Source organism: Dipodomys spectabilis, unplaced genomic scaffold (assembly GCF_019054845.1).
Source record: "Dipodomys spectabilis isolate Male_0828 unplaced genomic scaffold, ASM1905484v1 ptg000071l, whole genome shotgun sequence".
In the NCBI taxonomy this organism is placed as follows: domain Eukaryota; kingdom Metazoa; phylum Chordata; class Mammalia; order Rodentia; family Heteromyidae; genus Dipodomys; species Dipodomys spectabilis.
Window position 1 is genome coordinate 5,438,968 of NW_024870748.1, and position 15,845 is coordinate 5,454,812.

General features: G+C 34.8%; 1 protein-coding gene across 1 annotated transcript; it reads right to left on the bottom strand.

Moving 5' to 3' along the window:
• Positions 1-14,191: 14,191 nt before the first annotated feature.
• Positions 14,192-15,325, bottom strand: LOC122109972 (actin-related protein T1-like). The gene has a single exon (XM_042682443.1). It carries the CDS (start codon positions 15,323-15,325, stop codon positions 14,192-14,194), a length of 1,134 nt encoding a protein of 377 aa, XP_042538377.1.
• Between the last annotated feature and the right edge of the window lie 520 nt (positions 15,326-15,845).

Sequence of the window (15,845 nt, forward strand, 5' to 3'; positions counted from 1 at the left end):
TCCAGTTAGAATGGCTATAATAAAGAACTCTAATAACAACAGATGCTGGAGGGGATGTGGACAGAAGGGAATCCTACTGCATTGTTGGTGGGAGTGTAAACTTGTTCAACCACTTTGGAAAGTAGTATGGAGGTTTCTCAAAAGACTCCACATAGAGCTCCTATATGACCCAGCAATCCCACTTTTGGGCATTTACACAAATGTTCACAAACAAGTCCATACTAATGCTAACATAAACTATGTTTATTGCAGCAGTATTTGCCATATCTCAGATGTGTAACCAACCCAGATGCCCCTCAGTAGATGAATGGATCAAGAAAATGTGGTCTATATACACAATAGAATTCTATGCCTCCATCAGAAAGAATGACATTGCCCCATTTGTTAGGAAATGGAAAGGCTTGGAAAAATTATATTAAGTGAAGTAAGCCAGGCTCAAAGGAACATAGGTCCCATGGTTTCCCTCATTTGCAATAACTAGTATATGTCTGAGACAAGCAGAAGCGGTCAGATAAGTTGATGTTAGGGAAATGAACCCCAAGATAAGGACTCAAAGGGTTTTTCTTTCTTGCTATTGTTTCTATCATATTTATAAGATGATTTCTTTGTTGCTTTGTATGTCCCTCCCCCACGGTATAACCCCTGTTTTCACTGTATTTGACTTTTGTATATTTTTGGAGGTAGGGGAAAAAACAAATTGTTTAAATAGGGATACAGGTGGACTCACTGAAACAATGGGATGTACAAGACGTTATGTTGAAAAACGAACTTTACAACTTTGCCTGGGGTGAGGGATGGGGGTGATGATCGAGAGCATGGATGGTAAAGAGAAACAAAGGAAGAGGCAACAAGGCTTGATAATAATGTACTCATTACCTAGCTCATTCAATTGTAACCCCTCTGTAGGGTATTTTCACAACAAAAAAAAACTTAATAAAAAAGCAACAAAATTAACACTTCTTTTGTACCTATTGTGGGGTTCATTTCTCTAAGCATCATCTTATATAGTCGTATGTACAGAGCTATTGACCTATTTTGCTTGTCCTAGACATATGCTAGTTCTTGCAAATAAGGGAAACCGTGGGACCTATGTATCTTTGGGCCTGGCTTACTTCAATTAATATATTTTCCAAGTCTTTCCATTTCCTAAAAAATGGGTTGTTGGTCATTCTTTCTGTTGGAGCCATAAAATGTCATTGTGTATATGCCACATTTTCTTGATCAGTTCATCTACTGAGGGGCATCTGGGTTGGTTTCATATCTTAGTTATTGTAAATAATGCTGCAATAAACATAGTTGTGCTGGTAGCTTTAGTTTGGTCTTGTTTGTGATCATTTGGGTAAATGCCAAAAAATGGGATTGCTGGCTCATAGGGAAGCTCTATGTGTAATCTTTTGAGGATCCTCCATACTGCTTTCCAGAGAGGTTGAACAAGTTTACACTCACCAACATTGCACTAGGGTTCCCTTTTTGCATCTGTTGTTATTAGAGTGCTTGATTATAGCCATTCTAACTGGGATAAAGTGGAATTTCATTTTTATTTCTTTTATTGGTAGAGGAGTTGAGCATTTCTTCATGTGTTTATTGGCCATTCTTATTTCTTCTTCAGAGAAGTCTCTCTTTAAGTCTTTTGCCCACTCATTATTTGGGCGGTTGTTTCTTTGAGGATTTGTTATTGAGGTGTTAATTTTTTGAGTTCTATGTAGATTTTATTTTATTTTATTTTATTTGTCAGTTGTGGGGCCTGAACTCTGGTCCTGGGCACTGTCCTTCAGCTTTTCAGCTCAAGGCTAGTGCTCTACCACTTAATCCACATCACTACTTCTGCATTTTTCTGCTTATGTGGTGCTGAAGAATTGAACCCAGGGTCTCATGCATGCAAGATAAGCAGTCTACCACTGAACTACCTTCCAAGCCCCTCAAGGTAGATTTTAGATATGAGCTTCTTGTCTGTTCAATGGTTAGTGGAGATCTTCTCCCAATCCATGGGCTTTCTATTGATCTTGCTATGTCCTTTGCCATGTAGAAGCCCTAGAGTTTCATGCAATCTCATTTGTCCAAACTTTCTTTGATTTGTTGTGTTTCTGGGTCTTCATTCAGAAAATTTCTACCTGTGCCAAGGAGCCCTAGAGTTTTTCTGATTCCTTCCTGTAAAGTTTTCCTATTCCTTCCTGTAAAGATTTCAAGGTGTCTGCTTCTACTTTGAGGTCTTTGATACATTTGGAACTGGTTCTGGTGTAAGGTTATGTGTGTGTGTGTGTGTGTGTGTGTGTGTGTGTGTGTGTGTGTGTGTATGTGTGTATATATATATTGTGTGTGTGTGTGTATATATATATATATATATATATATATATATATATATATATATATATGGATCTAACGAGCTGGGTGCTGGTGGCTTATGCCTCTAGTCCTAGCTTCTCAGGAGGCTGAGATCTGAGGATCACCGTTCAAATCCCCCCAGGCAGGAAAACTTTGAAACTCTTATCTCCAATAAACCACCAGTAAACCAGAAATGGAGCTGTGGCTCAAGTGGTAGAGCACTCGCCTTGAACTGAAGAACTGAGGGATAGCTCTCCGGCCCAGCTTCAAACCCCATGACTGTCAAAAAAAAGGATCTAGCTTTAGTTTTCTACAGGTGTTTTTACAATTTTGCCTGCACCACTTAGTGAAGAAACTGTCTTTCTTCCATTCTATTTGTTTAAAGCCCTTATCGTAGATTAGATGGCAATTGGTCTGTGGATTCATTTCTGGGTTTTCAGTTATCTTCCATTGGTCCTCAGGTCTGTTCTTGTGCCAGTATCAAGCTGTGTTGATTGCTATGACTTTTTACTAAATTTTGACATTTGGTACTAATATTCCCTTGCACTGGTTTTCTGCTAATGATTGTTTTTCTTCTTCTATTTCATTGAAGAATAAACTTGGGGTATTGAGGGGTATCACATTGAATTTGTACATAGCCTTTGACAGCATTGTCATATCCAATATGTTATTCCTCCCAATCCAGAATCATACAAGGTTTTTCCACTTCCTAAGTTCTGTTTTAATTTCCTTTTTCAGGTATTTAAATTTTCATCACTTCTTTAGTTAACTCCTAGGTATTTTATTTTTTGTGGTGCTATTACCAACGGAGTTGCTTTCCTGATTTCAGCTGCACTCTTCTCATTATTGGCATACAGAAAAGCCTTTGATTAAGCAGGGTTCATTTTATATCCTGCTACTTTGCCAAAGTTTTGAATCAGCTTGAGTAACTTAGGAGTGGAGTACATGGGGTTCTTTAAATACAAAATCTTGTTTTACTTCATTCTTCTGTATTTGGATTCTCTTTATATTTGCATCTTGTCTTATTGCTTTAGCTACACAATCACATACTACATTGAAGAGAACTAGAGAGGGTGTACATCCTTCTCTCATTTCTGAATTTAGATGAAATGGCTTTAGCTTCTTGCCATTAAGTATAATGGGGGCTCTAGGTTTGTCATACAAGGCCTTTATTATATTGAGGAATGTTCCATGGATTGCTAGTTTTTCCAGAGCTTTCTTCAAAAAGGGGTGTTGGATCTTGTCAAATGATTTTCTACATCTATTGAGATAATCATGTGGTTCTTATCCTTGCCCTTTTTGATATGATGAATTACATTAGTTGATTTGCATATATTAAACCAGCTTTGCATCCCTGAAAAGAATCCTCTTTGATCATGGTGTATGATTTTTTGATGTGTTGTTTCATCCCATGTCTTTATAATGGCAATACAGTTTTTTGATGCTACAATAAGTGTTTGGGTATGCCTTCCATTCTTTGCGTACATCAAGAATCCAAAGTATGCAGTTAGAACTAGTACTAATTATAGTCTCCAATGCCCCAAATCCAACACTTTAAGCACATTCCCTTCTTTTCTACTGAGGCAGAAATCATGTGTTGGAATTATATCTCTGTCATGTTATATTTTACTGGCAAGGAGTATTAAATACATCAAACTTCTTATGTGTTTTGATATCATTCCTGACTTTATAGTTGCCTGGGTGGTAGAAGCCTAGTTTTGTTTTGTTTTGTTTTTTCCCATTGTGGGGCTTGAACCCAGGCCCTTTGGTCTGGTCTGGGAGCTCTTTTGCTCAAGGCTAGCTCTCTACCACTTAGAACCACAATTACACTTACAGTTTTTGAGACTTTAACTGGAGATAAAATTCTTGCAATGACTTCTCTGTCTGGGCTGGCTTCAAGCCACAATTCTCAGATCATAGCCTTCTGAGCCACAAGTGCCTGGCTTGCAGTCTAGTATTTAAAAGATAAATTGTTTCAAATATAGTACTTACCTTCATTTCTCCATAGGAAAAAAAGCTTGGAACTTTTTCTTTGCCATTTGGTTATTATTCCCAATATTCAGTACTCACTACCTAAACAATACTAATTCTACTTAATATAGATACATTGTCTTTTAATCAGAAAAAATGAAGTAATTCTAATATTTTTACATGACTTTTTATAGAATAAGCTTATGTAATTCTAAATTAAATTATTCAAGGAAGATTATTTGGATCATATGAATGTGGAAATTTATAGACAAGAGAATAAAAGAAATTCTAAAGCAATAAGATCAATATTTATGAGATGGATTTCTGCAAAGAATGGGAGAAGGAAAAGAGATTTAAGCTGTTAATAACGTATTTGGGGAAATATAAGTCAAAGGAAAATGAAGTGAAAAAAATTATCAGTCATTTAAGACTTAAACACATAAGGAGGTAACAAAGCAGGAAAAAAAAGTTGGCAATAATTAATATATTCATAGCTGAAACTATAGTTACACATTAAATTCTGATATTGTTTATTTGAATGTAAGTCTTATCTAAAAGATATATGGAAAGGCTTGCTGGGAACATAACAGTGATGGCAAGCTAAAATACTTAACAGTAGGAATATATTATCTTATAACAGTGCATTCAAAATGCACTAGAATAGAGTATGATCATGAAATATAATGACAAGTTTTGTAACATGTTTCTGAAAGATCTATTATGGTTTTAAACCAAACAAAAGAAAACAACACAATACACAAGTGTATTAGAAAGTATATGTATTCATATGCTTTCTAGGGTTATCATAAGAATGTGGCCATGAGAACTTTTGTCTTGGAATTTGGAAATATATCCAAGGAAATAAAATGCATAAAAACCATATTCATATGACTTTCTATATGGAAATAGAAAATGAGAAGAGGTGTTCCTGTATGATGAATTAAAAATACTATATAAAATTTAACATTAAAATTTCACAAGTTGGAGATAAAGCAAAGTATATATAGGGTGAATAACAACAAACACTTGTTTCTCTCTCCTTGAAATAATATATAACATTTTGTATTTTATATAATAAATACAGTAAAAGGTCTTATTGATTTATGTTTAGTTTATTAGAACTATTTTATACATTGGTGTCCAAAAGATGTAGACCAAATTTTAATATAAATTTTCAATTCCTCCTTACAAATTCATCAGTTAGCCTTATGTGATAATTATATATAATAACAAGTTATAGTAAAATTAACAGCTTTCATCTGTTGTTACCTATATCTCTTGGTCATCTGAAAAATTAAACAAGTAATAAAATACTGTAAAACTGATTTTGCACTCATTATTTCAATCTAGTTTTTAAAAATTAATAACTACTTGGTAGTATGAATATTACATTTGTTTAACATTTTATTTTTAATATTTATTAAGTTTGAAAAATTGAAATTAAATTATTTAACTGACTACCTTTGGTAAACTTTTTTTAATACATATGTCACGTGAAATCCTGTTTTGCAATGAAGAGCAAATAATATTTTCATTCTAATTATATTCTTTTTGTTTTTCTTTGCTCTGTTTTACCCTATTTGTATGATTTTTATGCCATTTATTACACTTATTTTTCTTTCTCTTTCTTTTATTTCTAACAATATTTCGAGTTCTTGACTCATATCAGTCATCCAGTCTTTTCTTTGTTTTTAATTGTTCCCAGTTATTTAAGTATTTGACTTGAATAAAATCAGTCAGCTTGAATAAAATCAGTCATTTCTTTCATAGAGAAAAGTAAAGGAAGAATTGTGATTATAGGTATATGAAGTAGAATGAGAAATAATTTCTTTCACATAATTGTAATGAATGTCTTTGTGGATCACAAGAGCTTTTCTTTTGTGGATATATTTAAGTACAAATTTGAAGCATTTACTAACATAATTCTGACAATGCATAACCACAGCTTTCCCTATGCAAAGTTTTCTAATTCCTTAACAAACAAAAATGCACAATTTAATGAGAATAGTAAATTGAACGTCATATAAATTGAGGGTCATATTTTCAGTTTAATCTTTGAAATATTTAGGTAAGCTAACCTATTGCTCATGCTTATTAATAGGAATAAAAATGCAGACATTTTATTCAATATCAAAAAAATGAACTACCTTGTAAGTAGGGATGGGAAAGAAAGAAAATGAGATAAAGGAGAGGAAGAAGTGAAAAAGCCCAAAAAGCTTTACACTCATAACCTGAATTATGAAAGTGTTATCCCATTGTACTATTCCTTAAAAATAACAGTAAAAAATGGTGACAATGATCACCTTTCAAAGTTATTATATGGTTTTCCCATGGTTGTTATCAATTCTATAATTAATTTAATATATGATTTATGGAAAACCATAGATAATGATTATCCAGATAGAATTGTTAAATAAGGATGTGTAAGATGAGTTTCATAGCACTTTTTACATAACAAAATAACTAATAAGAATTTTCTTTTTCTTTTTTTCAATACTAGGGCTTGAACTTCAGGACCTTGTGTTCACTTAGGAGCTTTCTTGCTTAAGGCTTGTACCCCATCATTTGAGCCATGCCTCCAGTCATCTTAAGGCTGGCATGGAGACCCAATTTTCAAAATTGTAGCATTTTAATAGGATTATAGTTAAAAGCTGCAAGCCCCTGTATGTGAACCTGTACAATCTTATATTAAAATCTGATACAGTTATCATATAAATTGCTTTGAGACAGCACTCATAGATGTAGATTAAAAATATAAGATTTAGATAAGATTTTTATTAGTATAGTTATCTATCTACATGTATTGAATGGAAGGCATCAAGCAGCTAATAATACATAAAATATTTTTGTATTTATAATACAGGAAAAAAGCTGTGATATCAGACTATAATTTGTCCTCTATGAAAATCTATTAATTATATTTTATACCTGTAGCTATAAGGACAATGTTTTTTAAGAACTCAGGGAAACAAGAGAAGTAGAAGAGTCAGAGAAAAAAATCAATGCAAATAACCATCTCTTCCATAGTATATAAACATTATTAAAGTTATATCAAATTCTTTTTCTGTTAAACTATTTTACCACTATCACAATATTTTCCCATTGCACCAGAAATAATTCCTTTTTGGATAATTACAACATTACTTAGAGCCCCAAACTATTTATATGATTTTATATAGGACATCCAATTTATTATAAATGCCATTCAAACATGAAGAAAGATAATAATATGGTCACAATTTAGCATACACGAAAAATAAAGCAGGTAAACATATATTAAGACTTTTTATAAATGAATAAACAAAATGAATAGAAATTAAAAGAGAGAAATTGATCTTTTAAAAAGGTTCAGTTGGTTGTTGTTGAACCAAATATAAATGTTTTTGAAATGAGATTTTCATTAGCCTTAATATCAGAGATAAGGGAAAAAAAGATCCTAAGCTTGGAAAAAATTATATTAAGCGAAGTAAGCCAGGCCCAAAGAAACATAGGCCCCATGGTTTCACTTAATTGCAATATCTAGTATATGTATGAGTCAAGCGGAAAAGGTCAGATAATGTGATGTTAGGAAAATGAACCCTTAGATATGTATTTTAATGTTTTTTTCTTTCATGCATGTGTTTCTAACACATTTATAAGATTATTTCTTTGTTGCTTTGTATGTCTCTCCCCCACAGTATAACCCATGCTTTCACTATATTTGATGTCAGTATAACTTGTGGAGGAGATGGGGAAAAACAAGTCGTTTAAGGATACAGGTGGACCTGTTGCAACAATGAGAAGTACAAGTTGTCATGTCCATAAAGAGCTTTACAATGTCAGTGGGGCGGGGAGAGAAGGATTGGGATTGGGGGGGGAGGGGGGAGGCTGGGAAGGGATGTGAAGGGTAAACAAAGGAGGAGGCTGCAATGCTTGGTAAGAAATGTATGCATTATCCTGCCCATGTAATTGTAACCCCTCTGTATAGTATGTTCACAAATAAAATAAAATAAATTAAAAAAAAAAGATCCTAAAGTTCTATTACTGCAGAGTAGCGAACAAATTTGATGCAAAGATGAAATGCAACTGTGAATAAGAAAGCAAATTAATGTATGTCAAATAGCTACATTTATTATCATAGATCAAGTATTTGAAGAGATAGGGGCAATTTCACATATAATTAAGGAGACAAAAATTCAAAGTAATAAATTCAAGAGATTAAAGGATGCTGATTTTATTGAAGATGATATCTAGCATTTAAAACTAAGAATATTAAGGTTAAAAAATTATGACTGTTGAAGTAGTAGTGTTTCGAGGAAATAAGAATCAATCTCAACTCAGAAGCAATAATTTAAAACAAAACAAAAAAAAAAACAGAAGAAAGTACAATAAAATATTAGGAAGGGTAAACTTCTAAGTGAGAATTGAATATTTCACAGAGAGGTCTTTCAAAAGACCAAGACAAAGTAAATACACAATAAATAAAAATACAACATTCTTTTCAATGGAAAACAATCATGAAGGTAGGAAATTATATTCATGATGAGGGATTAGAAATACCTAACACATCCCTATACCTAAACAAATCTAAAATAAAACCCTAAATATCTAGCTACTGAAATACATAAGTATTAACAGTTTAAAGTTCTGGTAAAGAAGTAGTATTAGAGGTGAGGGAGAAGACAGTAAAAGGACAAGAGGGAACCAACTAAGCTCTCTCCAAAGAAGCAGTTTTAGGGTCCTACCAAGCTTTTCGCTTCTAGAGAGTAATGCCAATTAAACTATAATTATACAGATTTATTCCAAAGACGACAATTGTAAATTATCTGCATAACAAGACAGAATAAAGTGCCCTCCCCAAGCAATGCTGATGGCAGTGGCGGCTGAACCCACAGGGTTTCCATGTGACTTCAGCATGAATTTAAAGAAAAGGAATGGAAGACCACAGCCTAGCTGGCCACACTTAAGCACAGACAACTCAACACATCATGGACAGTCTGAAATACCAAGGGAAAGCATGATTATCCCACAAAAGATATCATCCCTTGCTCCCAGAGAACTGAATCTGGAAAGGAATGTCTCCCCCTACCAAAGAAGAATGCCAATTTGAAAGTGGCAAAGAGCCTACCTGGCAAGAAACATTGGCAGGAGAAGTGCCATTTTGGAAAGGGCAAAAAAACCTCATACCCTTGCACCAACTATCTCTGGCAGTAAACAAAAGGCTAGCCAAAGAGAGGCAGCCCTGCCCCTCAACAGCAAGCAAGGACAAGCTCAGCACTCCAGACATATTGCAGCTCACCTCGCTGCCATCTAAGCTCCATGGAATTACAAAACCAAAAGTCTCTAATTACTCTCTGAAAAAAAAAACCTGGACAAGTCGTTAAGCTGGGGGCAATTTCAGGCTGAGGTAAGAGGCAGGTATCAGGAGCTACCATCCTGGGGAAGACAATTGATTCCAGAGGTGCCACAGTACCAACCACACATAAGCATACTGCAGAGATACTAGGCAGCACCTAGAATCAGCCACCTCATTCTTATCTTAGCACAATTTCTCACTTTAACTTGTTTTCCCTTATTTCTGGTCCTTCTCTCCTAATTCATTTTCTTTAGTCCTCTGATCCCTAATTTTTTGTGAGTTAAACTATATTTGCTTCCATTTTAACCTTGAATAATTGCCTCATCCTCTTATCCTTTCAGTTTGTATTATTTTAAAGCCCACAACAGATTTGCTCACTGGCTACAACTATATATAATCTCCTTCTTAAACCACAATACCCCATCGCAAACAAAAGAAAAAGAGTATTTAGATAGGGGAATATCTATATATGATATTGAACCTCTAACTGAAACAGGGCTCTGTTGTGGTTTGGTATTTGCTTTTGTTTCCAAATGGGCAGAACTATCCATAGAAACAAGAAAGGTAGCAAATCAAAGAGCCTCAACTCCCACACAAAATAAACTGGTAATTGAGAGAGGTCAATGAAAGATCTAGAAGATAGTTCTCAAAATGCTTTAAAAACACTGCTGATAAATATGATGAATAAAAGGATAGAATGCCTGTGCAATACCATGTGTGATCCTGATGAGATTAACCAAAGATTGTTAAAGGAATTCATAGAATCCACAAAGAAAAATCTAAATAAATTCCAAGAGAAAGAGAGGGAGTCCAATGTAAACATAATCACTTAGCTAAAGGGCATGAGAAAATACACAGAAAATCAAAGTAAGGAAGAAGTTGAAAAAAATCCATAAAACAAAGCTTCAATAAAGAGATTGAAGAACAATTGGAAGATAGTGAAATAAGAGACAAAAGAAAACCTTGACAGAAGATTAGATGACCTAAAAGGCAGTGTCTCTGGAATTGAAGAGAGTCAAGATATTATAAAGAACAAACAAGTATTCAGAATAAATCAACGAAAAAAGAAAAGTTCTTCCAGGGCTTTAGGAATTAATCAGTAGACTTAATTTAAGAGTAATAGGTGTTGAGGAAAATCAAGAACAGGAAACAAAATAGAAAAGAAAACATTTAACAGAATTCTAGCAGAGAACGTTCTGAACATCCAAAATGATAAGCCCATTCAGATACAAGAAGCCTTTAAAACCCCAAACAGACCAGACCAGTAAAGGACATCCCACTGCCATATTTCATTCCACACAGGATCAATGGAGACCAAAATAGGATCCTTAAATCTGTCAGGGAGAAAAGTTTAATTATCCATAAAGAAATACCAATAAAAATACCTACTGATTTCTAAACCTAGACTATACAAGCAGGAAGAATCTAGAATAATGTATGCCATATGTTAAAGGCAAACAACTACCAACCAAGCTGTGTATGCAGCAAAGCTCTCCTTCACAACACAGGGACAAATAAAAATCTTCCACAATAAGGAAAAGTAGAAACAATTTATCTTCACCAAACCAGCATTACGGAAGATACTTAAAGACATAGTTTATATAGAAAACCATCAAGAACAAGTATTAGCAAAGAAAGTGCTCCTTGCCAGAGAACCAGATAAAGTAAGAAATGATGAGGCATAGACCTTAAAAAAGTGGATAATATGCAACAACTACCAAATGCATCTCAGTCCTAACTCTGAATATTAATGGGCTTAATTCTCCAATTAAATAACATAGCTTTTTAAATTATATCTAAAAGCAAGATCCGTCCATCTTCTGTCTTCAAGATACACATTTTAACCACAGAAACAAACATATTCTAAAAGTAAAAGGCTGGAATAAAATCTATCAAGCAAAACATTGTTGAATCACCAGTGGGTCATTGAAGAGATCACAAATGTTTATGGAATTTAAGAGTACTAGCTCCTCTGGGACAGAGCAAAGGCAGTAATCAGAGGAAAATGTATACTTTTGAGTGCCTACAACAACAAATTGAACAAATCTTAAATCAACAATTCAGTGATTCACCTTAAGCTCCTTGAAAAAGAGGAGCAAGCCAAATCCCAAACCAGTATGTAAACAATCAAATTTAAATCAGAACAATCAAATTTAAATCAGAAAAAAATGAATTAGAGACCCAAAAAAACTATAGAAAGAATGAACAAAAATGAGTTGGTTCTTTAAAAAAATTAACAAAATGGACAGACCCTTAGAAAATTATACCAAAAAACATTATACATCCAAATAAATTAAAATTAGAGACAACAATGGGAATGTCATCATGGAAATAAGCAAAATCCAGAACATTATAAGGAATATTTTGCAAACCTTTATGCTAACAAATTGGAGAATCTGAAGATGTGGGAGAATTACTAGCAAGTATTGATACACTCAAACTAAACCGAGATTTAAACCAACTAAACAGACCCATAACAAGTAATGAAATTGAAATGGCAATACAAGATATCCCATCCAACAAAACTCAGGAATAGACGCATTCACAGTAGAATTCTATAAAGTCTTCAAAGGATAACTCATTCCAATACTCCTCAAAATTTTCAATAAAATTGAAAGGTAAGATCACTACCAAACGCATTCTATGAAACTAGCATAATCCTTATCTCCAAATCAGGTAGGGACACATCAAAGAAAGCATACTACAGACCTATCTCTTTCATGAGCATCAATCCAAAACTTCTTAGTAAAATTCTGTCCAACCAACTTCAACAACTAACAAAAAAAATCATACACTATGATCAAATGGGTCAATACAGGCCACACAAAAGCCACCAGCACAACAGTGCATATTGCAGCATTGTTTACCCAAACTAATCTATGGGATCAATCCAGATGCTCCTCAAGGGAAGAATGGATAAAGAAAATGTGGTACATATACACAATGGAATTCTATGCTTCCATTAGAAAGAATGACATTGCTCAATTCATAAGAAAATGCAAAGACTTGAAAACAATTATACTAAGCAAACTAAGCTAGACCAAAAGAAACATATGCTTCATGTTTTCAATCATTTGTAATAATTTGAATGTGCCTTGATTCTATAAGTAAACCCAGTGGATAGTAAAATACAAATAATTACACCTGGACATTGCTATGTGCCTTTAATCACATAAAATTGTGTTTATCAAAATGAACTCAAAGAAATGGAAGCAAGAGCTTTTTCTTTTATTGTTTGTGGTCCTTTCTTTTGTCTTTGGTTTTTTCCCTTCTGTCCCCATTTTTTATTTCTGTAACCTTTGTCTTGTATATATGTTTTATCAGCATTGGGGAGAAGAGGAAGCACAGAAATGTTGGGAAAAAGGGTAAACGAATTTAGCAGTGAATCCTTCTAGAAACTGTGTTCGAAATGTATTATACAACTTGTGGGGTAGAGAAGTCAGGAGGGCAAAACTGGAAGAGAATGAGAGTAGAGATGACACTGTTCAAAAGGAAATGTACTTATTCCTGACTTATGTAACTGCAACCCTTTTGCACATCACCATTACAATAAAATTTTAACAGATCTTTAATAAAAGGTTGTACTATAAATAATTTGATTTAAAGAGTTGAAACCTTATAATGAAAAACCAACATCAGACATAAATCACAGGCTACTTCTCTTTTGTTTTGCTAATATATAAACAAGTTAAAAGTCTATTCGAGCTGCCAACAGGGGATTCAAAAATTATTGTTCATATTTAGTTATTCTAATTGCATGTGTGTATTTGTCTATGCATGTGCTGGTACTCCACTAGTTGAACAATGCCTAAAGGACAGTTTTGACATGCTTATTTTGGAGATGGAATTTCATGGATCTTTCTCCCAGGATGGCTTCTCAACAAGATCCTCCAGGCCTCAGATGCCTAATTAGGAAGCAAATATTCTTGAAAGTAAAAATAAATGGGAAAAAATTATAACCCTGTTTAAGAAGTGATTATCAATTTTTTGGAGAACAGAAATGTGGAGTCAAAAAAGCCTTAACCAAATAAAAATTCCTGTATACAATTTTCCTCCTCAAGTACACTTGACTCATCCCATATCAGAGAACGAAATCCATTATATTAAAGACCCAGCAAATGGAAATAATTTCTTAATTACTAAAATATATAATGGCACTTTTACTTCTACTTATGAGCCCCATACATACATTCCCTGATTTGTCTCCTTAGCACAATAACCATCAAACCTATAAAAGACAGCAAGTCAAAATAATAATTGCAGGAACTCCAGTTGAATTGAAATTCAGTGATTCATCACCTGTTGCTAAATACTTTGTAAATAGATGAACAGTATAACTCACATTTGTTTTCAGGAGACATATAAATCTCTGAGAGATCCATAGGAACAGAATGGTAGAATACAACTACTTAAAAATTCATGACGTATATCTTAAACAATCTAGAGCTAAATGAAAGAGCTGAAAGCTGAAACGAGACAACACTTTTATTGAATCTTCTACTGAACAACCCCCATAGTCCTGATTATCTTGAAATTTAAACTGAATCCTATGTGCCATGTTCTTTAAAAACATTTTCTCTGAACAACAGACTTCCCAAATTCCTTGAATTCGGCAGAGGTGACCCATCTCTGCTTGAAAGTGCTCACACATGTCAGGACGGATGCACCAATCCATGAAGAAAAACATCTGTCGGGAGAAGCTGTTATCTTTAGGGGGGTTCCCATGGGAACTAGTGGTTCCAGATCCTTCATGAGCCTTTCCTCTAAACCAGGGAAGAGAGTGTTGCCTCCAGAAAATACGATCTCTTCAAAGAGTTGCTTCTGAATGTCAGGGTCACACTTCTCGATGCTGTTACACACCATTTTAGGAAGTCCTGGGTCATGTGTTCCTAGCCTCCCTGGGGCAAAAAGAACCTCTGGAACCCTGCGCAGATGGTCCCCGATGTGGATGACATTACCATCTGGCAATTTGTAGTGTCTGTAGAATTCATGCTGCCTGTTTTGATATTCTTGGTTAGGCTCCAAGCTGACAAAGCATAGTTTTTCTTTCAAGTCATCCACCACCGCTTTGTTGAGAATACACGGGAAGATATATCCTCGAGCTAGGAGGAGCCTTATGAGGTGTTCAGTTATATCCCTCCCTGCCACATAGAGATTGGAAATGGAATGAGGCAGGGAGTAGCCCTCATAAATGGGGACAGTAGAAGTGACACCATCCCCACTGTCCAACACCAAGCCTGTAACCAGGCCAGTAGCACAGAGTGCTCCTACAGCATGATTAAGCAGGTACAATGCAGGAACCCCAAATTTTTCAAACATAATTTCTGCAGTTTTCTCCCGAATATTCCCTGGGTTCAACGAATGCTCTGTGATCAGCACTGGCTGTTCTGTTGGTCTGACTTTTAGTTCTGAAGCAAAAAGATTGTACCAGAGTTTCTCCATGTCATCCCATCTGGTTATGAGCCCACGCTCAATGGGGTAGTGCAAATACAAGCTATCATACCTGTTCTGGGCTTCTTTACCTACAATGTACCTTTTACGATTTGCTCTTGCTGAAGGTATGCTGAATTTCGGGTGACCCACCACCGAGTTGATGACATGACGGGGTCCAATCTCTCCCGAGAGGCCTACTTTACATAGTCCCGATCCATTGTCAAAAATTACAGCTGGAACATCCAAAAGATGTGAATTAAACATGTCTGCTGCCGATGCTCTATACTTCAGCAAAATTCACCAAGAATATTAAGGATGCTTTCTGGCTAATAGATGTTTCTGGTAGTTCAAAAGCCCCAAGATTTCCAAAGTTTTAAACTTGTTGCCCAGGTGAAAGTGGGAGGCTGACCTTATCTACCAGAATACTTTCGTCCTTACCCCATGGATGTTGTCTCCTTTCTGGCAGTTCAGTGCCTGCTGGAGGGACATTTTTCAGGGCATTTGCCAGTTACATAACAATGTAGCTATGACAACAGTTGTCTGCTGTTAGGCTCAGTGTAGGGAGGGGTTTTTGAGCCTCCTGTACTCCTTATATGGTGAGACATGAAGCTAGAGGAGTACACTAAGGTGATCAAAGCTTTAAGTAGCTGAAATCCAAAAGTAGACACCTAAGTTTACAACAAACATAGAAGCCTACTAACGTCCATTAAGTAATGTACAAAAAATTGTGTGCTTTACTAGTATACTTATTGGTTGCTTATATATGCACATATTATACATAGTA